The sequence below is a fragment of the Delphinus delphis genome, chromosome 13 (assembly GCF_949987515.2).
Source record: "Delphinus delphis chromosome 13, mDelDel1.2, whole genome shotgun sequence".
Taxonomy (NCBI): Eukaryota; Metazoa; Chordata; class Mammalia; order Artiodactyla; family Delphinidae; genus Delphinus; species Delphinus delphis.
Genome location: NC_082695.1, coordinates 7,667,468 through 7,692,454, shown reverse-complemented (window position 1 = coordinate 7,692,454; position 24,987 = coordinate 7,667,468). Strand labels below are relative to the sequence as shown.

Sequence of the window (24,987 nt, the reverse complement as noted above, 5' to 3'; positions counted from 1 at the left end):
TAGGAAGAGTTCATCATGTCCTGGTCGCGGCCAGTGCTTGGGTGCGACAGGGAATCCTTCCGTCCTTATACCTCGCCTCCACGAGTCATCACAGGACCGCGTGTTCCCGCATTGTGGGGCTTCCGGTGACCACGCCCCGCCGACAAACCACGCCCCTCGCTTTTCCAGGCTCCCGCGAAAGGCCGCGGTGTTTTGGCCCGCGGGCGGAGCCGTAGGCACAGTCTCCTCGGGCGTCCGCGGTCGGGAAACCCGCAGTTAGGGCTCCCGGGCCGAGGTTCACGATGTCGGAGAAGGAAACGAGGGAGAGCGGAGGCTCCCCGGAGGCCAGCGGGGTGACTGCCAGTTACATACAGGAACTGATACGGCGCAAGGAGGAGATCGAGGCGCAAATCAAAGCCAATTATGACGTGCTGGAGAGCGTGAGTGTGGGCACGGGGCTTCCGGGCGGGCGTGGGAGGCGCCCGGAGGCCTTCCCAACCCGGCCCCCAGACCCGGGGCGGGGACTGAGAGACCAGGGCGGCCTCCGCTTGAGCTCTCAGCTGTGGGTCTCTCCCTCCCTGGGAGGCCCAAGGCGCAGCAGTTGTGGCCTCTGTGGGCAGCAGACAGTGAGGCAAATAACGTGAATAACTAGGAACAGTTACAATTGATGTTCTAGCAGGTATTTGTGGAATTCTTGTTGGGTGCTGGGCGCAGTTGTTAAGCGCTTGACATTGGTTAACTCGTTTAATCCTCCCAACAACATTTTGAGGTGAGTTCTGTCATTTCCCCCATTTTAGGGATGAGGCAACAGAGGCATTACTTAAACCTGCCTCAAGTCACAGGGCCAATAAGTTTGCAGAGGCAGGGTGATAATCACCTCTATCATCAGTCCTTGTTGAACGGTTACCAGATGTCCTGTGCTTTACTAACCACTTTACCTCAGAGCTTTTTAAGCTTTAGTGTGTATTCGAATCACCTGGAGAGCTTGTTAAAATTCAGATTCTGTTGGCGGACAGATGTGTGGGAGCAGCTACTGCATTTCTAGCAAATTCCCAGCGATGCTGATGGCACTGGTCTAAGAACCCAGCTTTGAATGACAGGAAAGGCTCGTTATCCTTATTGTATAAGGAGGAAACTGAGGCCCAGAGTGGGGAAAATCCTTGCCTAGAGTCAGGTAGGTTGGAAGTGGCAGTGGTGGGGCTAGTTCTTAGCTAGCCACACCCCACTGGCTCCAAAACGGATACAGTTTTTCTTAAGCCACCTAGTATAAAACCACAGATCAATTTACCGGGGAAGAGTAAATGAATTACATTCTATGTAGGGCGGATGGAATGCATTTTAGGTGATGGGAGTAAGATGAAGTATCATATGGAGGTCAGGGTACCATTTTACTGGGCGCTGACTATGTGCCTGAAGTGGGCCGGTTTATGTATGTGTTATATCGTGGAATCCTCTCAACTACTCTGTGAAGTTGGTTTGTTACCCTGAGGTTCAGAAAGGGGAAGTCACTTGTTCAGAGTCACAAAGTGGGATTCAGATCTTATGCCTGTTGAACCCAGAATCTGTGCTTTCAAGTGTTGTGCCAGCAACTTCTCACACCTTAGTTACTTTGCTACTGCAGGCAGGATATGCTCTATCTGTATACGTCCTGTACTGTTGTTACTCCCTTGATATTTTTCTTTAAGTTGCCTCACTTTTTTTACTTAGTTAGTTTTATTTTTAAAGGAAATCTTATAACTTCACAGCATATGAAAAAATGAGACTCTCTTTCCTTAAATATAAAAGTGTATGTCAAGGTGATCCCTCCAACTCTCTGTCACCTGATAAATGGATAGCTGAAATGTGGTCTATCCATACAACGGGATATTAGCCAATAAAAAGGAATGAAGTGCTGGCACATGGCTACAAAAGTGCATGAATCTTGAAAACGTTATGCTAAGTGAAAGAAGAGCATCACAAAAAACCACACATTTTATAATTCCATTTATATAAAATATCCAGAATAGGTAAATCCATAGACAGAAGATAGATTAGTAGTTGCCAGGGGCTGAGGGGAGGGGGGAATGGGAGTGACTGCTAGTGGGTCTTGGGTTTCTTTTTGGATGGTGATGGAAATGTTCTAAAATTGATTGTGGTGATGGTTTCATAACTCTGTGAATATTCTAAAAACCATTGAATTGTACACTTTAAATGAGTGGGTTGTATGGTGTGTGAATTATATCTTGATAAAGCTGTTAAAAACAAAATGGAGGGCTTCCCTGGTGGCGCAGTGGTTGAGAGTCCGCCTGCCGATGCAGCGGACGCGGGTTCGTGCCCCGGTCCGGGAGGATCCCACGTGCCGCGGAGCGGCTGGGCCTGTGAGCCATGGCCGCTGAGCCTGCGCGTCCGGAGCCTGTGCTCCGCGGTGGGAGAGGCCCACGTACCGCAAAAAAAAAAAACAAAATGGAGAGGACCAAAGATAACAAGTGATCTGGAGGTGATATAAAGACCAGCACCAAATGGAGACTTTCTCCCTGATTATTGAAGGGTTGAAGATAATTAGAAAGGGAATGGGTTATTTAATGCCCCGTGTGTGAGTTGCCAGTGGTGTGAGTCTCAACTTTGGAAAGCAGTGTCTGATGTGGTATTGACTTGGAGAGGCCAGTCAACTCTTAGTCATCATGGGCAGGCATGAGGCAGATACAGATATTTAGCCCCTGGCACATTTATGCTGTATCTATAGAGAGTCCTGCGCTAAGAGAGTATACGAGACCCCCTTCCCCGTGAACAGGGAACAGTAGGTGTAACCCAGAGGCTTTCAGAGAGAAAGGGACAGACATGAATGGAATCCTTCCCCCGTGTACACTTTCAGAGAGAAAGGTACAGACACGAATGGAATCCCTCCCGCTAGCACGTGTGTACACTAGGCAGCTGGTCTCCGTGCTGATAATTACAGCCATCACCTATTACTTTCTATGTATATTAATTTCCTAGGGCCATCATAACGAATTACCACAGCTTGGTGGCTTAAAACGACAGAAATTTATTCTCTCACAGTTGTGGAGTCCAGAAGTGTGACATCAAGGTGTTGGCAGGTTTGAGTTTTTCTGGGCGCTCTGAGGGAGGATCCGTTGCATGCCTCTCTCCTAGATTCTGGTGGCTGCTGGCCATCCTTGGCTTGTAGCTGCATCACTGCAGTCCCTGCCTCTGTCTTCACGTGGCCTTCTCTCTGTGTCCCTGTGTCCCAAATCTCCCCCTCCTTTCTTTTATCAGGATACCCGTCATTGGACTTAGGGGCAACCTTAAATCTAGGATGATCTCTTCTCGCTGATCCTTCACTTAATTATATCTGCAAAGATCCTTTTTCCAAATAAGGTCACATTCACAGGTTCTGGGGTTTAGGACTTGGACATATCTTTTGGGGGCCGCTGTTCACCACTCTGTGAATGTGCCTGGCACTGTGCTAAGCACCCTACATAGGTCAGCTCGTTAATTCTCAGAGCAGGTGGGAAGGGAGGTAAGTGCCGTTATTCCCATTTTATAATTGAAGAAGCTGAGGCCCAGAGAGGTGAACCTCTTAACCAAGGTCACCCAGATTGTATGTGGCAGAATTGAACTTGAAATCAAAGTCTGACTGAAAATCCCTGAAACATGTCATATAACATGTTTCATTGCTTTTGTGCACCATGCTCTGACTTATGTAGGAAAAGACTTTAAAACATTAAAACAAGGGAATTCCCTGGCGGTCCAGTGGTTAGGACTCTGCGCTTTCACTGCCAAGGGCCCAGGTTCAATCTCTGATCAGGGAACTAAGATTCCACAAGCTGCGCGGCACAGCCGAAACAACAAACAAACAAACATTAAAACAAATGTATTGTTTTCCATAGGGAATACATTGCCATGGTCAAAATTCAAAATCTACAAAAGGATACATAATAGAAAGTCTCTCTCCCTCTGCTGTCCCCTAGCCTCCCCGTTCCTCTTCCCAGATGGCAACTGGGGTTCCAGTTCAGTGTTCCTTCCAGGGATGAAAAGCCTGTTTGAAGGCCCCTTTACATCTCTTTTTATTTTCAGAAGAACCAAAGTCCTGCCTCAGCTGGGTGCTCTTTGAGGTTTTTACTCCCCTCCAGCTTCCAAGGCCACCAGCCAGGTGTCAGCTGCCCATAGGAAGGAGGGTTTGGAGGAGTGGAGGAAGAGGCTGGCCTTGGGGGTGATGCTCAAAGGAGTCTTTAGTTTTATCTGCACTGCTCTAACTTCAAAAAAGGAGAATGGATTCGTGCATTACTGGTGTTATTAAAAGTCAGTTAAAAAATGGTGCCCACCACAGAGAGCAGTCATGAGAGGATGTGGGAAAGGACCTGGTCTGTGCCAAGTGATCAATATATGGCCTCTCTCGTTACTGTCACCTTTATTATGACTGCAGAGGACGGGAGTCTGGGGAAAGAGGCCCGAGGACTTCATACCTGTGAAATCTTTTTGACCTCATTTCTTCCCTCCAGCAGAAAGGCATCGGGATGAACGAGCCACTGGTGGACTGCGAGGGCTACCCCCGGGCAGACGTGGACCTGTACCAGGTCCGAACTGCAAGGCACAACATCGTCTGTGAGTGACCCTCTCTGGGGATGTTCCCCCACCTTGCAGCAGGGGATGTTTAAGGCACACAGAGGAATCGCCAGTGTTCCATATTATCTGCTTCCTTGGCTTCTGCCTTGATGGGATCATCTCACTGTCCCCATCGAGGGACTGAGAACTAAGGGGGCAGGTTAGACTCTAGGGGTCTGTCTTTATGGTTTCATTTTTCATTTTGTTTTTAGGGCCTTTGCTTCATTGCGGAAACTTTTATTGCAATAACAACAGAAACCCAAGTCAGATATTGCTTACGATCCCAATCAAATCAATTACGTCTTAGGAAATACGTTTAGCTATTAATGATAGTGACCTAACTATGGTCACTCAAACAGAAAACAGCTCAGTTCCTCAGTAAAGACATTTGGAGGTAGGCAGCGCAGGGCTGGTCATCAGAAACTCAGGCTCTGCCATCCTTAGGCAATTCATCCATCTTCAGGGTCACCATGTCCATGTTCCAGGCAGGAAGAAAGGGAAGGAAGAAGGTAGGAAGGGCACAAGCTCCTATGCCAGCTGCCACCCCTCCTGTAAAGGATCTGTCCTGCAAGTCCCACTCCCACCCCCTGCATCAATTTCTGCTTTCCTCTCATAGGCTCCTCTGCCTGCAAGAAATGTACCCCACAATGGGCATGTTGCTATCCTAAATAAACTCTCTTATTTATGTGTGTGTATATGTATTGTATGTATGTATATACGTATGTATTTATTGTCAAGGAACAGAGAGAGTAGAGATTGGGTAGTTTATTAGTCTTCTGTTTCTGCTGTAACAGATCATCACAGACTTAGTGGTTTAAAACGTCACGAATTTATTATAGTTCTGGAAATGAGACATCCAAGTGGGTCTCACTGGACTAAAATCAAGGTGTCAAGCAGGGCTGTGTTCCTTCTGGAGGCTCTAGGGAGAATCCATTTCCTTGTCTTTTCCAGCTTCTAGAAGCTGCCCACACTCCTTGACCTGCAGCCCCTTCCATCTTCAAAGCCAGCAGTCACATCTCTCCAGCTTCTGGGTTTGGCATCACATCTCTTTCTCTCCCTCTCCTGCCTCCCTCTTTCACTTATAAAGACAGTTGTGATTACGTTGGGCCCACCACCTGGATAATCTCCCCATCTCAGGGCCCTTAACTTAATCACACCTGCAAAGCCCCCTTTGCCATGTAAAGTAGCAAATTCACAGGTTCTGGGGATTTGGATGGGAACCTCTTTGGGGCCACTTTTCACGCTGCCACAGGTAGGCAACCAGCAGTCTCTACCACAAAGTCATATTAGAAGGGAATTTATCATCCACCTTTCTCCCTTAATGACTTCTGTTTTACCTGTGAATCTTGACTCTATATACAGCGTGCTTTGGTCTAAGGCCAGGTTTCTCAGTGAGAGTACAGGTAGCCCTGGGGTGAGACACAGCTGAAGATGCCAAAGTTTCCTCAAAGTCACACTATGATCGTAGGACTTCTTAGAGCGTCACTTTTCCTTGAAGATGTTGGGAAAAGAAGCATGCCATTTTAATATTAAAACAAATAGGAAGATACAGAGTAGGGAAAAACTGTGTTAAGACAGTCAGACTGGAGGGAAATTTGGGGCTTTTGGCTAAACCCTTGGACGCCCCAGGGAAGCAGTCCACTTGCTCCCCAGTTAGGAGGATTCTGGGAGAAATTTGAGAAGCCCTAGCCCACAGTGTGAGGGTGGGCACCGACTTATTTTTTTCCAAATGGTTGGCCTGATGTTACAACACCATTTAGTCTGTTCTTTCTCCGTTAATTTGAAACACTAACAATATTGCGTATTAAATCTTTAGACGTGCTTATGTCTCTTTCTGGGCTTTTTGCTCTGTTCCGTTGATCTCTCTTTTTGGGTGCTAACATCATGCCATCTTAATGACTTTAATATACGTAAGAGTCTGTTTGAGCGATTCCTTATTGGTCTTCTTTTGAAAAACTGTTCTCACAAGTTTATTTTATTTAAAAAATAGACTTTTTTAAAAAAAATTATTATTTATTTTTGGCTGCATTGGGTCTTTGTTGCTGCGTGTGGCTTTCTCTAGTTGTGGTGAGCAGGGCCTACTCTTCGTTGTGGTGTGCGGGCTTCCCATTGCGGTGGCTTCTCTTGTTGCGGAGCTTGGGCTCTAGGCGTGCAGGCTACAGTAGTTGTGGCTCTCGGGCTCCAGAGCTCAGGCTCAGTAGTTGTGGTACACAGGCTTAGTTGCTCCACAGCATGTGGGATCTTCCCGGACCAGGGCTCGAATCCCTGTCCCCTGCATTGGCAGGTGGATTCTTTAAACGCTGTGCCACCAGGGAAGCCCTAAAAAATAAACTTTATTTTTTAGAACAGTTTTAGATTTACAGAAAAATTGGGAAAATAACACAGAGAGGTCCGGTATACTCTGTACCTAGTTTTCCCCATTACTAGCATCTTCCCTTAATATGTTGCATTTGTTATAATTGCAAGTTTGTTTTTTGAAATGTACTTTGGAAACATTTTGTTCAAGGAAAAAATTTTTTTTAATTCTGATTAGAATTGCAGTATATGGTGTATGAAGTCATTCATTCCTTTACCCAGCAGCAGTAGCTTGAGACTTACTGTGTGCCAGGCCTCTCTGAAGGCTCTGGGGTCCTCGTGGAGCTTATCACCTGGGGGACCTTTTCTAGTCAGAGTGACCGTGTATTATACACTGACACCATTTTAAGTCTTCCTGCCCAGGTTTATGTCTTCATTTATTCAAGTCTGGGCTCTTTCTCGTGTCTGCACCAGTGGGTTGAGTGCTAGAGGCTCGTAATGCCTGAGGGCCTTACCTGTTCTCCAAAGTGACAGGAGCAGAGGAACAAGGTCAGGTAGCCTTGCGTGCCCACAGTCCAAGGTGCCTGGAAAGTCTGAAAGTCTGTGGCCTATGGATGCTAGATGTGGATTGGCAGGCAGTGCTGGTTTGTTCAGGCCTCTGGAACTCTTCACAGGGAACTGGCTTTTTTTTCTTTTAAGGTTTTTTTTTATTTTTGATGTGGACCATTTTTTAAAAGTCTTTATTTAATTTGTTACAATATTGCTTGTTTTATGTTTTGGTTTTTTGGCCACGAGGCATGTGGGATCTTAACTCCCTGAGCAGGTATCAGACCTGCACCCCCTGCGTTGGAAGGTGAAGTCTTAACCACTGGACCACCAGGGATGTCCTAGGGAACTGGCTTGAATGAGGTGCTGAATCCAGAGCCGTAGAGGAAGTTGTCTTTAGGTTAAAAAACAAATTAACCCAGCTCCCAGCCACTCTGGTAGCCCGGCCTGCAGAGATGACTTGCTTGGCCCACACAGTCCTTCCCAACATCCTGAGTTGACCGTCAGTACTGAAAAAAATCCGAAGGTTTCATCCCCAAACTCCTAATTTCCAGCTTTGCTCCCTGTTGCCTCTCCCAGACTGAATATCACCAGTCACGTGTTGGTAGACTTGGCATCATTTTTTCTTCTAGAGGCATTACGAGAAAAGCGAAAGCCTTCTTAGCCCAGCCTGCTTTACTCGTGTTTGCCCCTTGTGAGCGTTTGAGTTTGTGGCCATGGATTCACCTGGTCAGTTCCCTCCTTCTGCTCACCTTTCAGGTCTCAGCTGAAACGGTGCTGCCTTTGGGGAGCCTTCCCTGATCTCCTAGTCATTGAAGTCATCAGGTGTCATTGCAATCACTTGTCCCACAGCTGCTCTCCTTGCAGGACTGTAAGCTTCATGAGGGCAGCCCCTCTGTCGTGTTCACAGATAGGTCCTCAGCTTCTAGCACAACGTCTGGCATATAATAAGTGCTCGTTGAATAGTCAGTGAATGAACGTGTGGGTCTTGTGTCCTCAGCTGTCTTCTCGGCCCCTGACACGGTGCTCTCCTCCAGGCTTGCAGAACGATCACAAGGCGGTGATGAAGCAGGTGGAGGAGGCCCTGCACCAGCTGCATGCTCGCGACAAGGAGAAGCAGGCCCGGGACCTGGCCGAGGCCCACAGGGAGGCCATGAGCCATGGCCTGGGCCAGAGCCAGGACCTCAGCCCGGCTCAGGCCTTCGCCATAGTGAACAGCATCAGCCCCGGCTCCCCTGCCAGCATCGCAGTAAGCCAGGGCCTGGCCCCGTAAATCCACACCCCAAGGGTGCCTTGGGGCGGGGGTGGGGGTGGGAGGCTATGGACAGACAGACCCACGCTGTCACCAGTGCAGCAGACGCCGATGAAGGCCCGCTGCAGCCCAGCAGGAGTCAGCCCCTGCTGCCCACTCAACTAGCTGCAGAAAGACCCTGGGACACAGGGTGACCCCGGAGAGGGAAAGAGGCTCTCTTCTCAGGGCCGATTTTAGCTGGGCGTTGAGTAATGGACACGAGAATGACAACAGTAGCTGCCACTTGCTGAGCCCTTGCTTAGCACCACGTATCCTGCCAAGTGAGTTATAGCTTCCCTGGTGTCTTTAGAGAAGTTTTAACAGCTTTATTGGGATATAATTCACATACCATAACTTTAACCCTTTTAAGGTACATATATGATTCAGTAGCTTTTAGTGTATTAACAGTCAATTTTAGAATATTTTCGTTATCCCAAAAAGAAGCCCAGTGTCAATTTGCCATTACGCCTCAACCACCCCATCCCCTCAGCCCCTGGCAACCACCGGTCTGCTTTCTGTCTCTCTGAACTTGCTTATTTTGGACATGTCATATATGTGTAAATGGAATCATATAATATGTGGTCCTCTATGACTGGCTTCTTCCTTTTAGTATCATGTTCTCAAGGTCCAGCCATGTTGGAGCATGTATCTCAACTTCATTCCTTTTTTAATTTTTTAAAAAATTTTTACTTTTTATTTAAAAAATTTTTTTTATTGGAGTATAGTTGATTTACAGTGTTGTGTTAGTTTCAGGTGTACAGCAAAGTGAATCAGTTATACATATACACACGTACATGTATCCACTCTTTTTTTCTTTTTTTTAAGATTCTTTCCCCATGTAGGCCATTACAGAGTATTGAGTACAGTTCCCTGTGCTATATAGAAGTTTATTATTAGTTATCTATTTTATATATAGTAGTGTGTATGTGTCAGTCCCAATGTCCCAATTTATCCCTCCCTCATGTTCATTCCTTTTTACTGCTGAGTTTAATGTGCTGTCTGGATAGACCACGCTTTGTTTATCCATTCCTCAGTTCCCATTTTTTGGCCATTATGAAGAATGCTACCGTGAACATGATGTACAAATTTTTATGTGTACCTGCATTTTGTTGTTGTTCAGCCTTAGTCTAGTCTTTTTTTGAATTTTATTTTGTTTATTTATTATTTATACAGCAGGTTCTTCTTAGTTATCCATTTTATACTTATTAGTGGATACATGTCAATCCCAATCTCCCAATTCATCGCACCATCCCCCACCACTTTCCCCCCTTGGTGTATGTGGGCCTGCATGTAATATTTAATCCCACAGCTGTTCTCTGGGGTAGGTACTAATCTACCCCATTTCACCCATGAGGAAAAGCCTCAAAGACCTGAAGTACCTTGTGCCAGGACGCACAGTTTCTAGAAGGTGGACCTGGGTCCTGCCAGTCGTCTTTAGTGATCACAAGACTGCAGGTTACACACAAGCTCTGTTTTATTCACCACTGTGTGCACAGCATCTGGCACAGAGCTGTCGTCAGCCTGCGACGAGTATTTGTTGAAGGGATGGGTGAATTGTGATCTGTGCTCTTAGAGTGACAGGATCACTCTAGTTCTGGGTCAGTGTTGTGCCCGTGGCTGCTTGCCTGGGGGCTTTTAGGGCCAATGCATCTAAATTCTGACCCCTGAACAAAATAGGCCAGATGGGCCTGCCTCTACTTGCCCCCAAACCTGGGTCAGACCCCAGAGAGCTTTTCCCCATTTTCCTCCAGGCCTATACAACTGCCAGCTTTTCTCAGACACTGGGTAGACCTGGCCACCTTTTATTAGATCTGCCCCTGGAGGAACCCCCGGAGGAGGTGGCCCAGTTATCCACCGTCCCTCCCTGCCCGAGGTATCTAAATCCCAGCCTCTTTGCATCGTGCCTGCCGTTCTCCCCTGTAGAAAACACGCTTATTAAATTGGGAACGTATGGGAGGGTAAAGAACACCAGAAGAACATTTAACCTCTAGCCTGATTTTCTGTTTTCCCTTCTCTCTTTAGGGTCTGCAAGTGGATGACAAGATAGTGGAGTTTGGCTCTGTGAACACCCAAAACTTCCAGTCGCTGCAGAACATTGGCACTGTGGTCCAGCACAGTGAGGGGGTGAGTTGGAGGTATTACGTGGCATCTGACCAGTAACCCTGGAATTGCCGGGGCCAGGAAACGTGGCCGGGGCCTCTGACAGCTGCCCTCAGAGTGCCGTTTCTCAGGCACAGTCCCCGCTCGGGGCTTTCGCATTTGCTGTTCCCTCTGCCTAGAATGCTAATCTTCTTCCCTTACCCCCTCACCTTCCTTCCTTCCCTCCCTCCTCTTGTACAAATGCCACCTTCTCAGTGAGGCCTTTCCAGCCACCCTGTCTAAAATACCCCTCTCCTGCTTCCTATCCCCGTTTTCATTTAACAAGGTTTCTTAGACATCTTTTCATCTGGGCACACACCTCGCTCTTTTTCACTGCTGCATAGCACTCCATGGTATGAATGGATAGAAGTTTGTCCACCCGCTGCCTTATCAGTGGACGTCTTGTTCATTTCCAGTTTTATGCCAGTGTGAATAGTCGTGCATACTTGTTCACAACTGTGCACACCTGGAAGTAGAATTACAAGCTCTCAGCAAATGCACACTTAAGATTTTAATAGGTAATTTGAAAAAGTTTTATGAATTTGTACCCTGACCAACAGTATGTGAGTCCAGTCGTCCCTCAGTATCCACGGGGGATTGGTTTCAGGACCAGTGCAGATACCAGAGTCTGTAGATGCTCAAGTCCCGTGGTTGGCCCTCCGTATCCACGGATTGTGCAGTACTGTATTTATTGAAAAAAATTCACATGTAAGCGAAACTAAGCAGTTCAAACCCATGTTGTTCAAGGGTCAACTGTGTATCATATCATCAGCAGTACTCTATTATTGATCTTTTAATAACTTTGCCAAAATGCCATCTTGTTTTAATTTGTATTTTCCTGACTACCAGTGAGATTGAGTACCATTTCTATGAATTGTCTGTTAGTCTTTTTTCCCCACTTATTTTCTATTGGGTTATTTGTCCTTTTTAAAAATTGATTTGTAGGAACTCTTTCTATATTCTATATATTAAATCTTTGCCTGTTTATACATTGCACATGTCTCTCCTGATTAGCTCCTTTTCTTTTAACTTTCTTTATGGTAACTTCGATTACTTGAAAGTTTCTTTTTTTAATTCACTTAGATATCCATTTTGTTAAATTTATTAATATTATAGGGCTCTTTGCTGCCAAAACCATCCCTGAGGATTAAAATAAAGAAATACAGTACAGTGCATAATAGTGTAGTGCTGTTCAAACAGTAGTATATTAGAACTTGATTTGTGTGCCTTTTGATAATTTCATTCCTTAAAGATATAATAAAAGTTGAAATTCAAAACAGGCTGCAGCCTTCTAGTTTCTGGCAGAATATGCCATTAAAAAACACTTCCACGTAACCATCTCATCTTGTTTCTCAGTAATGTAACCCCAACCAAACCTTTTTTTGGCAAAGATCCATACTTTGCAGGAGAAATATGGGGCTCAAAGTACAGAGAAATTACTAAAGTTTTTGGTTCCCAAATGAAATCTTCAGTTCAACCGACAATTCTTGGTTTGTCTTGCACCCACACAGCCCCCACTTGGCCACACTGCTCATCCATGTGTAACTCATCAGAAGGCAGGCATCGGGCCAAGAAACAGTCGGCCAGTGTTGGCGCCCTGCTAGAGGTCAGGCCCTCATTTCTGCACTGACTGACACCTTCATCAAGTCTGTACTTATGTGGAAGTTTAGAATTTTGATTTTGTCAAATTCATCAGTTTTTTGCTTTACGGCTTTGGCATTTTGTGTCTTCTTAAAGAAATTCTTCTAGTACTTTTGTCTTTAGCTTTTCTTTAATCCGTCTGGAATGTATCTTTTATTTTTATTATTATTTTTTTGGCCACACCGTGCAGCTTGCAGGATCTTAGTTCCCTGACCAGGGATCAAGCCTGGGCCCCCTACAGTGGAAGCTTGGAGTCCTAACAACTGGACTGCCAGGGAATTCCCTATTATTGTTTTTTATAACAGTTTAATTGACGTACAATTCGCATACCTTATAGGTCATCCATTTAAAGTGCATAATCCAGTCGTTTTTAGTCTATTCATGGAGTTGTGCACCCATCACCACAATCAATTTTAGAACATTTTCATCACCTCAAAAAGCCTTGTACCTGTTAGCAGTCACTCCCTATTCCCCCCATATATACCAGCCCCTGGCAACCACTAAACTACTTTCTGCCTCTATGGACTTGCTTATTCTGGACATTTCATATAAATGGGATCATACAATATGTGATATTTTATGACTACTTTCACTTAGCATAGTGTTTTCAGGGTTCATCCATGTTGTAGCATGTGTCAGGAACTCATTCCTTTTTTTAAAAAATAAATTTATTTACTTATGTATTTATTTTTGGGTTTGTGTCTTCCTTGCTGCGCGCAGGCTTTCTCTAGTTGCGGTGAGCGAGGGCTGCTCTTCGTTGCGGTGTGCGGGCTTCTCATTGCGGTGGCTTCTCTTGTTGCAGACCATGGGCTCTAGGCATGAAGGCTAAAGTAGTTGCGGCATGCGGGCTCAGTAGTTGTGGCTTGCGGGCTCTAGAACACGGGCTCAGTAGTTGTGGCTCGCGGGCTCTAGAACGCAGGCTCAGTAGTTGGGGCACACAGGCTTAGTTGCTCCGCGGCATGTGCGATCTTCCTGGACCAGGGCTCCATCCCGTGTCCCCTGCATTGGAAGGCGAATTCTTTTTTTTTTTTTTTTAATGGACCGAATTATTTAATTAGGTTCTTTGTAAGAAGTTTAGAACACTACTTTGTGAGGATAAATTCTGTTTGTAAGAGCGAACACAGAGCGGAGGTAGCCCTGGAGTTGAGGAACAGCTTTGATTCTTTGCAGAATTTGTGAGTCCACAGCTTTCTGATCAACCTTCCGCTGCTCTGTAATCTCGTATTTCTCTCTCTCTGTGTAGAAGATCTCACCTTCCTGGTGCCTGGACTTACGCAGTTTCTTCTTCTTGAAGTAAGCATCAGTGAGATGTTCTGGGATTTTCACACCACTGATTTCAATTTTGGTGGAAGTGGCAATGACAAATTTCTGGTGTGTTCTCCACAGAGGAACTCGATTGAAGGACAGAGGCCCAGTCACAAGTAGCAAGCCACTGCTCAGCTGCTTCAGGAAAATGACCCTCTTGCCTTTGTGGCGCCCAGTGAGGATAATCAGAATGGTCCCAGGAGTGATGCTAGCGCGCGGTTTTCTCACATGCTTACTGAAGGGTTTTTTGCCGTGACTCAACAGCTTTCGAGGCACATCTTCAGTAGGATAATACCTAGGCATTTTGCGAAGTTTAACCACCCGGTACCACCATTCTTGTCACCACCAACTGGTTTTGTGACAGTAGCAAGAAGCTTCACCTTCTTTTTCTTTTCAACCTTGGATTTAGCTGCTGAATACTTCCTCTTGTACGAGGCCTTTCTGGAATACATAGCCGATAGGGAATATCTGCCAATTCCTCTGACCAGGACAGGGTTTCGGCTGCAGTGGGGCTTCCCCTGCTTCCCCTGCTTCACCTTTTTAACCTTGCCACCAGCATCAGCCTTCTTGGCTTCAGGTTTTTTCTCCTTAGTATCTGGCTTCTCAGCCTTTTCACCCACCATCTTGCAAGATGGGAAAAAAGGGCAGGCAGATTCTTAATCGCTGCGCCACCAGGGGATCCCAGGACTTCGTTCTTTTTTATGACCGAATAATATCCCGTTGTATGGATAGACCATATTTTATTTATCCATTCATCAGTTGATGAATATTTAGGTTGTTGCCACTTTTTCGCTATTGTTATAGGGTCATACTTCTGTGAACATTCTGTGTAAGTTTGTGTGTGGTCATATGTTTTCATTTCTCTTGGGTTTATAGCTTATCTGAAATTAGTTTTTCTGAATGGTGTGAGGCAGGGCACCAAACTTAATTTTTTTCCCCAAATGGACAGTAGTTGTCCCAACACCATTTATTGAAAAGTTAGTACTTTACCCACTCATTTATATTGCCACCTCTGTTCTATAATTCTTATGTGTGCAATTCTTTATTCTGTTTCTTTGATCTGTTTGTTTGGAGCCTTTCTGGGTTCCCCGGAACAAATCCATTTGTTCCTGCTCTGCTTCCCTTTAACCCCTGGCTATAAAGGGTGTATTATTTGTCTATTGGTGAGTGAGAAATCACCCTAGAGCTTTAACAGCTCGAAGCATCAAGCATTTATTATCTTATACAGTTTGGGCGGTCAGGCAGCGTCCAGGAGCCATGTAGCTGGGTGGTTTGGGCTCAGGGTCTCTCATGAGGTTGTGGTCAGGATATAAGCGGAGGCCATAGTCATCTGAGGGCTTGACTGAGGTTAGAGAATCTGTTTCCAAGATCCCTCACTCACATGGCTGTTGGCAGGAGGCTTCAGTTCCTCATCACAAGGGCCTCTCCACAGTGCTGCTTGAATGCCCCACAGCGTGGTGGCTGACCTCCCCAAGAATGGGCGGTCCAAGTGAGAGCAGAGAGGAGTCAGCAGCACCTGCTCTGACTCAGTCTCTGAAGATTCACACTCTCACTTCCACTTTATTCGTTAGAAGCGACGAAGTCCAGCCACCACTCAAAGGGAGGGGAATTAGGCTTTAGCTTTGGAAGGAAGGAATTTCAAAGAGTTTAACCTTGTGGCATGGTACCTTTGTTACCTCTTTACTGTCCAGTCATCATTTTAGTGAGATTTCTAGAGATGATGCAGATGTAGGTTCATTCTGTTATGTTTACCCAAAGTCTCAGTTTTTCTCTCCTTCCTCCCCACCCCACCCCCAGCTTGCTAGTGTGTCATAGTTTACTCACGTCTCTTGGGTACCTTGCTGCACATACTTTTAAACTTTGTAGTTGTCTGGGCTCATTGTTAGTGGTTTGCTTTGTAAATACGTCTTTTTTTTTTTTCCTGGTAGAGGTAATACAAACACATGGTAAAAACAGAACCAAAGAACATGGAATGAAAAACCTCCCTCTCCTCCAGGTGCATTTCCTGTCCTCCAAAGGCAGCCACTTTCCAACTGTGTGTCCTTCATACATCAGCACACAGAGCTACTGGTTGCTTTCATTAAGGTCTAATTGACCCACAGCAACATTCCCCCTGTTCAGTGTCCAGTACTGTGAATTTTGTCAACTGTCTGTAGTTATGTAAATGTCACCGCATGAAGATACAGAGCAGTTCTACAGCCCGAAATGATCTCATGCTTTTGTAGGTAAGCCCTCTCTGCACCCCCATCGCCCGGAAATCACTGATCTGTGCTCCATCCCTGTAGCTTTACCTTTTCCAGAATGTCATATAAGTGAAACTGCAGAGTATAAAGCCCTTTAAGTCTGGCTACTTTCACCCAGTGTCATGAATCTGCCGTTCTTCCACATGGTCACGTGCATCTGTAGTTCATCCCTTTTCACTGCTGAGTAGTGCTCCACTGTGTAATGAGCCCCAGACTCTTCATCCATTTCCCAGTGTGGGGCATTTAGGTTGTTTTCCAGTTTTTGGTGATTACTCATAATAGCCACTGGTGATTACTCATAATAGCCACTGGTTTTTAATTTGTCTTTTCCAGTTAAATATATTCATAGGCCTACAGATCCTTTTTTTTAAAAAAAAACTGAGGTATAACTGACAAATAACATGGTATTAGTTTCAGGTGTACAACATAGTAATTCAATATTTGCATATATTGGGAAATGATTGCCACAGTAAGGCTAGTTAACATCTGTCACCATACATAGTTACACATTTTTTTCTTGTGATGAAGACTTTGAAGATTTACTGTCTAGCCGCTGTCATATATGCATAGAGTATTACCGTATACCAGAATGCACAGTGTGGTGACTATAATTAATAACACTGTATAAGGCCTTCTTTACAAAAGTAGTCATTGAACGTTTTCTTTTTTTTTTGAATGTTTTCTAACAACAGAACCTTTTCTTCAAGTGAAATTTCCTGGGGAATTCCAAAATATCAAACAGATAAAAGCTGAGCTGCTGGGATAAGCTAGAGGGGGTGGGGGGACCTCACGCCCTCAGGGCCCGGGGTGCTCCTGGAACCAGAGCCCAGCTTGAGAATAAGGGGTCTGGGTTTTTATGGTCTCTGCTCTATGAATTAAAAAAAGTTTTTTAAAACCCCACAGCATTCTATTGTTAGACTTTTAGGTACTTTCCGATTTTATGGGAACCTGAAAATTAACACTCTTGTAGACAAAGCTCTGTTTCCTTAGATAATTTTCTAAAGGTGAGTTTCTGGAATGCATATACTTTCAAAGGAAAAAACCCTTAAATTAAAATAATTTTTCTTTATTATAAAAATAATGTGTATTTCATTCAGCCATAAAAAGGATTGGTGTACCGATATGCTATAACATTAATGAACCTTCAAAGGACTTCTGGTAAGTGAAAGAAGCCGAACAGAAAGGGCCACATATTTAATTAATTAATTTATTTAATTTTATTTATTTAATTTATTTATTTTTGGCTGCGTTGGGTCTTCATTGCTACACGCGGGCTTTCTCTAGTTGTGGCGAGCAGGGGCTACTCTTCGCTGTGGTGCACAGGCTTCTCGTTGCGGTGGCTTCTCATTGTGGAGCACGTGTGGGCTTCAGTAATGTGGCATGTGGGCTCAGTAGTTGTGGCTCACGGGGTCTAGAGCGCAGGCTCAGTAGTTGTGGCGCACGGGCTTAGTTGCTCCGCGGCATGTGGGATCTTCACTGACCAGGGATTGAACCTGTGTCCCCTGCATTGGCAGGCGGATTCTTAACCACTGTGCCACCAGGGAAGTCCCAGAAAGGGCCACATATTTTAGAATTCCGAAATGTCCAGAATAGGCAAATGCACAGAAAGCAGAGACAGAAAGCAGACTGGTGGTTGCCAGGGGCTGGGGGAGGAGGGAATGGGGAGTGATTGCTAATGGGTATGGGGTTTCTTTTTGGGTGATGGAAATATGCTCTGAAATTAGTTAGTGGTGATGGTTGGACAAGTCTCTGAATATATACTTTAAAATGGTGAATTTATTGTATATGAATTATATTTCAATAATAAAAATAATGTGTTTTTATTGTGAAAAAAACTCACACAATGCGAACGTATTTCAAGTAAGAATAAAAGTCCTGGATTTCTCCCTCCCTTGTAGTACCTTCCCTGCTCTGAGTCCTGGGCAAGGTGCAGGCGCTACAACAGGGAACAAAACAGGTCAACCAAGGGTCCGTGGGAACATTTTAGTGGGGGAGATGAGCATTAATCAAATAATCACAGATGTGTAATTGTACACTCCAGTGAGTGCTATGAAGGGACAGTTCAAGGGGGCTAGGAGAGCAAATAGTGGGGTTCTGATGTAGTTTGGGGTTGAAGGAGAGTGTTCCTGAAGACGTGGCCTCTAAGTGTATTGAAGTTTATCAAGACTGGCAGGGAGAGGAGCCCACCAGCAGGGTCAAGGCCCTGAGGTGAGAGGATCAGAGAAGGCTGATTGGAACCCAGAGCAAGGAAGAGGGGGAGAGGGGAGGAGGCAGGGCCCTTCTTCAATGTTCCCAAGCAGCAGTAGAGAGCTTCTTCCAAGCTGGAGAATAACAGCTGTAAGCAGCTTCGTGCCTTGAAAAGATTTCTCCAGAGGCCAGGTAGAGAGCTGATTGGAGGGCTGACAGAGTTGTAGCAGCCAGGTCAGGAGATGATGGTGTCTTTGACGAATGGGCTGGAGGTGCAAGTGGGCAAATCAGAAAGACATCTAGGACGTGCCATAGGTAGAAACCCTCTGGATTTCTAGCTCTCCCAGGGCCATCATTTCCAGAACTGGAAGCACATCAGTGAAGCTCTCACACATTTTCTGGGTGTGGATGTGTATGTCTACAGTGATTGCTTTTTGAAAAAGAAGTCACAAAGAAGACCTGCTCTATGTACCGTTCTCGATGTTTCTCCCTTTGAAGGGATTTCCATGTTGGTACACGTGTATCGGTACACAATGTACCATGTTCCCTGGCTTGGTTTCTCATCGTTCGTTTAACCAGACCCCCAACCTGGACATTTAAGCCATTGCCAATATTTGGCCACCACAAATAGTGGTGTCGTGAATATTCTTATCTTGTGTGAGGGTTTCTGTCAGATTTCTAGAAGTGGAATTACTGGGTTAAAGGCAATGCACATTTACCGATTTGATAGGTGTCGTCACGGTGTCCTCCCAGAAGCTTGCGTTAGTTCATGTTCTCTCCAGTAGTGTATGTGAGTGCTTATTCCTTGACCCTCCCCAACTGTGTTACTGTCAGTCTTTTATCCTGTGACAATCGAGGTGGAAAATGGTGTCGTTTTTGTTTTTCATCATGCTTTATTTTTTCTGATTCAGAGATCCCATTGATAGATCTGCCTTAATTTTTTAAAATTACGGTAAAATGTACATAACATAGAATTTACCATTTTTAAGTGGCATTAAGTACATTCACATTGTTCGGCAGCCATCTCCACCACTGTCCCTAGAACTTTTTCATCTTCCCAAACTGAAACTCTACCCATTAAACACTAACTAGTCATTCCCATCTCCCCAAGGTTCTGGCAACCACTGATCTACTTTCTGTCTCTGTGAATGTGACTGCTCTATATACAGCCCTCTAAGTGGAATCACACTATATTTGTCCTTTTGTAACTCATGTGTTTCACTTAGCATAACGTCTTCATGGTCCATCCAGGTTGTTACATGTGTCAGAATTTCCTTTTTAAGGCTGAATGATAGGGACTTCCCTGGTGGCGCAGTGGTTGGGCATCCGCCTGCCAATGCAGGGGACATGGGTTTGAGCCCTGGTCCGGGAAGATCCCACATGCCGCAGAGCTACTGAGCCCGCGTGCTACAACTACTGAAGCCCGCACACCTAGAGCCCGTGCTTCGCAACAAGAGAAGCCAACCCAATGAGAAGCCTGCGCACTGCAACAAGGAGTAGCCCCCGCTCACCACAACTGGAGAAAGCCCGCATGCAGCAACGAAGACCCAATGCAACCAAAAATAAATAAATTTATATTAAAAAAAAAGGCTGAATAATATTCTGCTGTGTGTATATACTACATTTTGTTTATCCTGTAATCCATTGATGGCCACTTGGGTTGCTTCTACCTTTTGGCTATAATGCTATTCACCATTTTGGTGAATAATGCTACTATGAAATGGGCATACAAATTATGTGTTCAAGTCCCTGCTTTCAGTTCTTTGGTTATATACCCATATGTTTAATTGCAGGTTGATATGGTTATTCTATCTTCAATCTCTTAAAAGATTTATTTATTTATTTATTTTGGCTGTGGTGGGTCTTCGTTGCTGTGCGCGGGCTTTCTCTAGTTGCAGCGAGCGGGGGCTACTCTTCATTGCAGCGTGCGGCCTTCTCATTGCGGTGGCTTCTGTTGCGGAGCGCGGGCTCTAGGCTCGCGGGCTTCAGTAGTTGTGGCTCGCAGGCTCTAGAGCGCAGGCTCAGTAGTTGTGGTGCGTGGTCTTAGTTGCTCTGTGGCATGTGGGATCTTCCTGGACCAGGGCTCGAACTCGTGTGCCCTGCATTGGCAGGCAGATTCTTAACCACTGCGCCACCAGGGAAGCCCTATTTTCAGTTTTTTGAGGAATAGTCATGCTGTTTTCCATAGTGGCTACACCATTTTACACTCCCACCAGCGGTGTATAAGGGTTACGATTTCTCTACATCCTCACTGACTCCTATTATTTTCTTTTTTTCTTTCTTTTTTTTTTTTTTTTGCGGTACGTGGGCCTCTCACTGCTGTGGCCTCTCCCGTTGCGGAGTACAGGCTCCGGACACGCAGGCTCAGTGGCCATGGCTCACAGGCCCAGCTGCTCCGCAGCATGTGGGATCTTCCCGGACCGGGGCACGAACCCGTGTCCCCTGCATCGGCAGGTGGACTCTCAACCACTGCGCCACCAGGGAAGCCCCCCTTTGTTTTTTTTGATAATAGCCATCCTAATGGGTATAAGGTGATATCTCATTGTGGTTTTAATTTGCATTTCTCTAATGATGAGTGATGTAGGCCATCTATTCATGTGCTTATTGGCCATTTGTATATCTTTTTTGGAGAAATGTTTAAGTTCTTTGCTCATTTTTTAATTGGGTTGTTTGTTGTTGCTGTTGAATTCTTTATATATTCTGGATATTAATCCCTTATCAGATATATGATTTGCAGATATTTTCTCCCATTCTGTGGGTTGCTTTTTCACTATGTTGACAGTGTCCTTTGATGTACAGAAGTTTTAAAATTTGATGAATCTTGTTTTAACTTGTAATTTTCTTTGGTATATATTGTACCTACTTTAATTTTTTTGTTAAGGTAATACGTACGCATAGTAAAGAAGAAATAATGGTACAGAAAGATAAAAAAGTAGATGTCTTCTTCTCTTACTCCAAACTGCTAGTGCTTCTTTCTGGAAGTAACCACTGTTAACAGTTTATCTTCCAGAAAACTTTGTATGCACCAAGCAACACATATGTCTATTTATTTATTTAGATTAATTAATTAATTAATATTATTTTTGGCTGCATTGGGTCTTTGTTGCTTCGCGCCGGCTTCCTCTAGTTGCGGCGAATGGGGGCTACTCTTTGTTGCGGTGCGCGGGCTTCCCATTGCGTTGGCTTCTTTTGTTGCAGAGCATGGGCTCTAGGTGTGCGGGCTTCAGTAGTTTTAGCACGCGGGCTCAGTAGCTCCGCGGCATGTGGGATGTTTCCGGACCAGGGCTCAAACCCATGTCCCCTGCATTGGCAGGAGGATTCTTAACCACTGCGCCACCAGGGAAGTCCTATGTCTATTTATTTATTTATTGAATTTTTAGAGCTTTTATTATTATTTTTATTATTTATTTTTAAATTATTATTTTTAAATTGAAGTATACTTGATTCACAACACATACGACCTTTTAGGACATATATTCAAATGGATTCATACTTTGCTGGTTTTGTTTTGTTTTTACTAAACAAACTGCTATTCACTATACTGTATTTGACCAATACCTTATTGAGGGATATTTTGGGTGTTTTCAGTTTTTGAAATTTATAAACAGTCCTGGGATAAATGCTTTGTTCATATATCATCTTGTACTTTTGCAGAATATATCTTATATGCACCTTCTAAAGATGCTTTAGAGCATCTTTTGTGTTCTTCCAGGAAAGTTGTGTTCTTCCAGGAAGAAGGTACCAAATCTGTAGCCCCACTGCCTGCCCCCAGAGTGCCACGTCCTCCACATTCTCACCAGTTGTAGGAATTATGCCTAAAATAAGCATCCTTACTACCAGTCTGGTGGGTGGGACTTCCCTGGAGGTCCAGTGGTTAAGAGACTCCACGCCTGCACTGCAGGGGGTGTGGGTTTGATCCCTGGTGGGGCAACTAAGATCCCACATGCTGCGCGGCCAAAAAAAAAAAAAAAAAAAGACAGTATCTCAGCATTCTAGTCTGAATCTCTTTGAGTACTAAGGAGGTTGAACATAAAATGAGCTCATTTTCCTTTCAGAAGCCCCTGAATGTGACAGTGATCCGCAGAGGGGAGAAATACCAGCTTAGACTCGTGCCGACACGCTGGGCGGGAAAAGGACTGCTGGGGTAAAGTATCCGTGTCCGTTCATTCACACTGCAGCGTGCACTGCATGCTTGCTAGACACAAAGCTGCGGGCGGGAGGTGGGGTCGTGGGGAAATGAAGGGAATTTCCAGACTGCCTGTAGCAACTCATGATAAGTCCTTGTGGCGGGAATGAGATTCCAGGTATGGAGGTGGAGGGAGCCCTGGTCGCTCTGGTTCTTTTATTAACTGGACGTTTGCTTTGAAAGAATGAAAGCATGTAGGTGAAAAGCTCAGGACGGCTCACTTCTGATCTTCCTGAATGGAGCCACAAACTTACACTGTTCCTTTTTTTTCCTTCCAGCTGCAACATTATTCCTTTGCAAAGATGATTGTCCCTGGGGAACAGAAACAGGAAAGCATATTCCCTTGCCCCAGACTTGGGTCTAGTGGGCATTTCCTCCTTCTCTTCTCTTCCTGAAGCTCAAGGATCTGGAAGAGGCTGGGAGCCTGAACTTCTAGGTGGTGGAAACGCTGTGGCCTCCCAGTGTGATCTCTTGGGATTAACGCATTGTTAAAAACTAGATTTGTGTTTAGCATCTTTTGCAAATTAGGCCACGGCCCTACATGGGAATCCTCTAGATTGTGAGCAGGTGGGCGGGAGTTATTCTGGTAGGTGCTGATGTGACTTTATGCTTCTAGAAATTTTGTTTTTTTTCCCCCAAATAAACAGTTTTACAGTGTTGATATGAGCATGTTATCACCCCAGCTGAATTTCCTATGAACTTCTCAAACCAAAGCTCAGGTGGGAGTTAGATCAGCCTCAGGAAAGTTGGGCAGAACAAACTAACAATTGTACCGAAGTCAAGATTTGACCAGCAACATCTCTGGGACGTCATCCTTTAGTGAATGGGGGTCCCAGACGCTCAGGCTGCACCTGCGTTTGCACTGCGGCATTGCTGCTCTGGATACAGGATAATTGAGTCTCCTGGGCCTGCCCTCGGATCAGCACTTTTGTAGACTGCTAAGGTGTGTTGACATTGCTGATGGGAACCAGCAGTGTGTGCAGAGCTGTCTTCTTGCAAATGCTGATTCCTCCTTCCTTCCTTCCTTTTATTTTCTCTCTTTAACATGGCAAAGTGAGTTTCAGTGATTCCTAGTGCCTCCGTGCTTTACTTTTTTTCTCTCTTCACCGTATCACAGTGTTTTATTTCCACAGTTCTTGCAGACCACTTTCTGTTTCAGAGGGCATCTGGCACATTCTACTGAGGCATGCTTGGGTTCTTCAGGCCTGGATTTGCTTGGCTTAGATGCAGATATCAGCTCGCCCTGACGGGAGTCAGTACTGGGTGTCCTTCCAGCCATGGGTGCTCGTGCTCGGCTGGAAAGCCTTCCTGTTGAGTGTCTGCCCCCAAACACCATGTACTCTAGCCGAATGTCCACGTGGATTTCCCCCTTTGTAGCCACAGACGTGCTGTGTTTACCAGTGTTTAAATTGTTTTTCTAATTCCACGTGTTTTCCAGTCTTTTATAAGCCCTAGACTATAATAAACACAGCTTGCCCCATCCAGGAATCCCTTTTATTTTTTTGAGATGCATGCAAATGCAGCAACCAGCATTGGGGTATGAGGGTGGGGTGGGGATGGAGAGACTCATTCACATCCTCCTAAAATGATAGCAGCAGAGAGTCTTCTGCATCAGTGCCTTTGGCTGGTTTCCTGCAAGCCCCCCCCCCCCCCCCCCCCCCCCCCCCCCGCTTCAGAAACCTCAGGATGGCCACGCAGGTGGGCTGTCTTTTGTGAGGTTCTAGTGGAGAGACACTTGGAGGTGGAATCATCCTAACAGATTTAACAAACTGGTTTGGCAGAAACGTTATGTGATAAGATAACGTAACCTATGAAACATTTAATCCCAGCTGGCTAAAATTTTCTGTACAACATCTAGTGCCCGGGCGAGGAGGTGGGGAGGACAGCTGTGTGCTGCACCAATGAGACCGGGAAATTTAGTTTGCTTTTGACAAAGAGAATTTTATCAAACCGTTCGTACTTCTTCACATAACTTTGTCAAGTCTTCAGAAAGTCAAAGTTGCTAGGATTGGCCGCTGCAGCTTCTCATGGGATGGCACCAAGGGAAAACATGGGGGAGAGTGGGAGGGGAGGAGAGAGGTGAGAGGAAAGCCAATTTCACCTCCCAAGTCGCGGCGGCAGGGGGCGAGCTCGACCAGCTCCCCGCTCCCGCTCCCGCCGCTTTCTGGGCACGTGACCGCTGTCCAGCCTTCGTGCTTTACGGCCCGTCGCCTGCAGGCGGCAGCGATTACCATGGAGACGGGGCTTGGGTGGCGACCGTAACTAGGGAGCCCTTGGAGGAGAAAGCGGCGGCAGCTGGAGGCCGGGAGGTGGACAAGGGGTTCACGCGGCGGGAAGACCCCGGCCTTTGAGGACCAGGGTGGGCGCGCTCTGTGAGTCAGGGGCGGGGGCCCCGGCAAGGAGGGGCCTGGTGCCTCTTGGGGGGCGCTCACCCCACCTGGGCTCGCCCTAGGGCAGCTCCAGGCAGACCTGAGCTGGAGGAAGGGTCCACGCCTGGGCTTTGTGCCCCCACGGACGCACACACCTGCTCCCCGCACCCCCCATGAGGAATTTGGCAAAGTTTGGCAGTCGGAAGAGGCTCTGTACTAAGGGCC

The 24,987-nt window shown here is 45.8% G+C and overlaps 2 protein-coding genes and 1 pseudogene across 4 annotated transcripts in view; 2 read left to right on the top strand and 1 right to left on the bottom strand.

Moving 5' to 3' along the window:
• The first annotated feature begins 240 nt into the window (after nucleotides 1–240).
• Nucleotides 241–23,874, top strand: PSMD9 (proteasome 26S subunit, non-ATPase 9). Its single transcript, XM_060027985.1, has 6 exons — nucleotides 241–419; nucleotides 4,458–4,560; nucleotides 8,439–8,650; nucleotides 10,715–10,816; nucleotides 22,263–22,351; nucleotides 22,672–23,874. Exons 1-6 carry the CDS (start codon nucleotides 282–284, stop codon nucleotides 22,697–22,699), a joined length of 672 nt encoding a protein of 223 aa, XP_059883968.1. The 5' UTR covers nucleotides 241–281; the 3' UTR covers nucleotides 22,700–23,874.
• LOC132435856 (large ribosomal subunit protein eL6 pseudogene) lies at nucleotides 13,513–14,415 on the bottom strand (annotated as a pseudogene).
• Nucleotides 22,262–24,987, top strand: part of CFAP251 (cilia and flagella associated protein 251) — a 70,073-nt gene continuing 67,347 nt past the window's right edge. For 2 of the 3 annotated variants that reach the window (XM_060027981.1, XM_060027984.1), the window contains exon 1: nucleotides 22,262–22,351. The gene's annotated coding sequence lies outside the window, so the exon portion shown is untranslated. Of the gene's footprint in view, nucleotides 22,352–23,276; nucleotides 23,337–24,987 lie in introns of those variants that run through there. The other variant, XM_060027982.1, reaches the window with a different exon arrangement.

Coding starts and splice junctions, on each gene's coding strand:
- PSMD9 (XM_060027985.1), top strand. CDS start 282: ATGTCGGAGAAGGAAACGAGGGAGAGCGGAGGCTCCCCGGAGGCCAGC. Junction 4,561..8,438: donor TGCAAGGCACAACATCGTCT/GTGAGTGACCCT, acceptor GCTCTCCTCCAG/GCTTGCAGAACGATCACAAG. Junction 22,352..22,671: donor GCGGGAAAAGGACTGCTGGG/GTAAAGTATCCG, acceptor TTTTCCTTCCAG/CTGCAACATTATTCCTTTGC.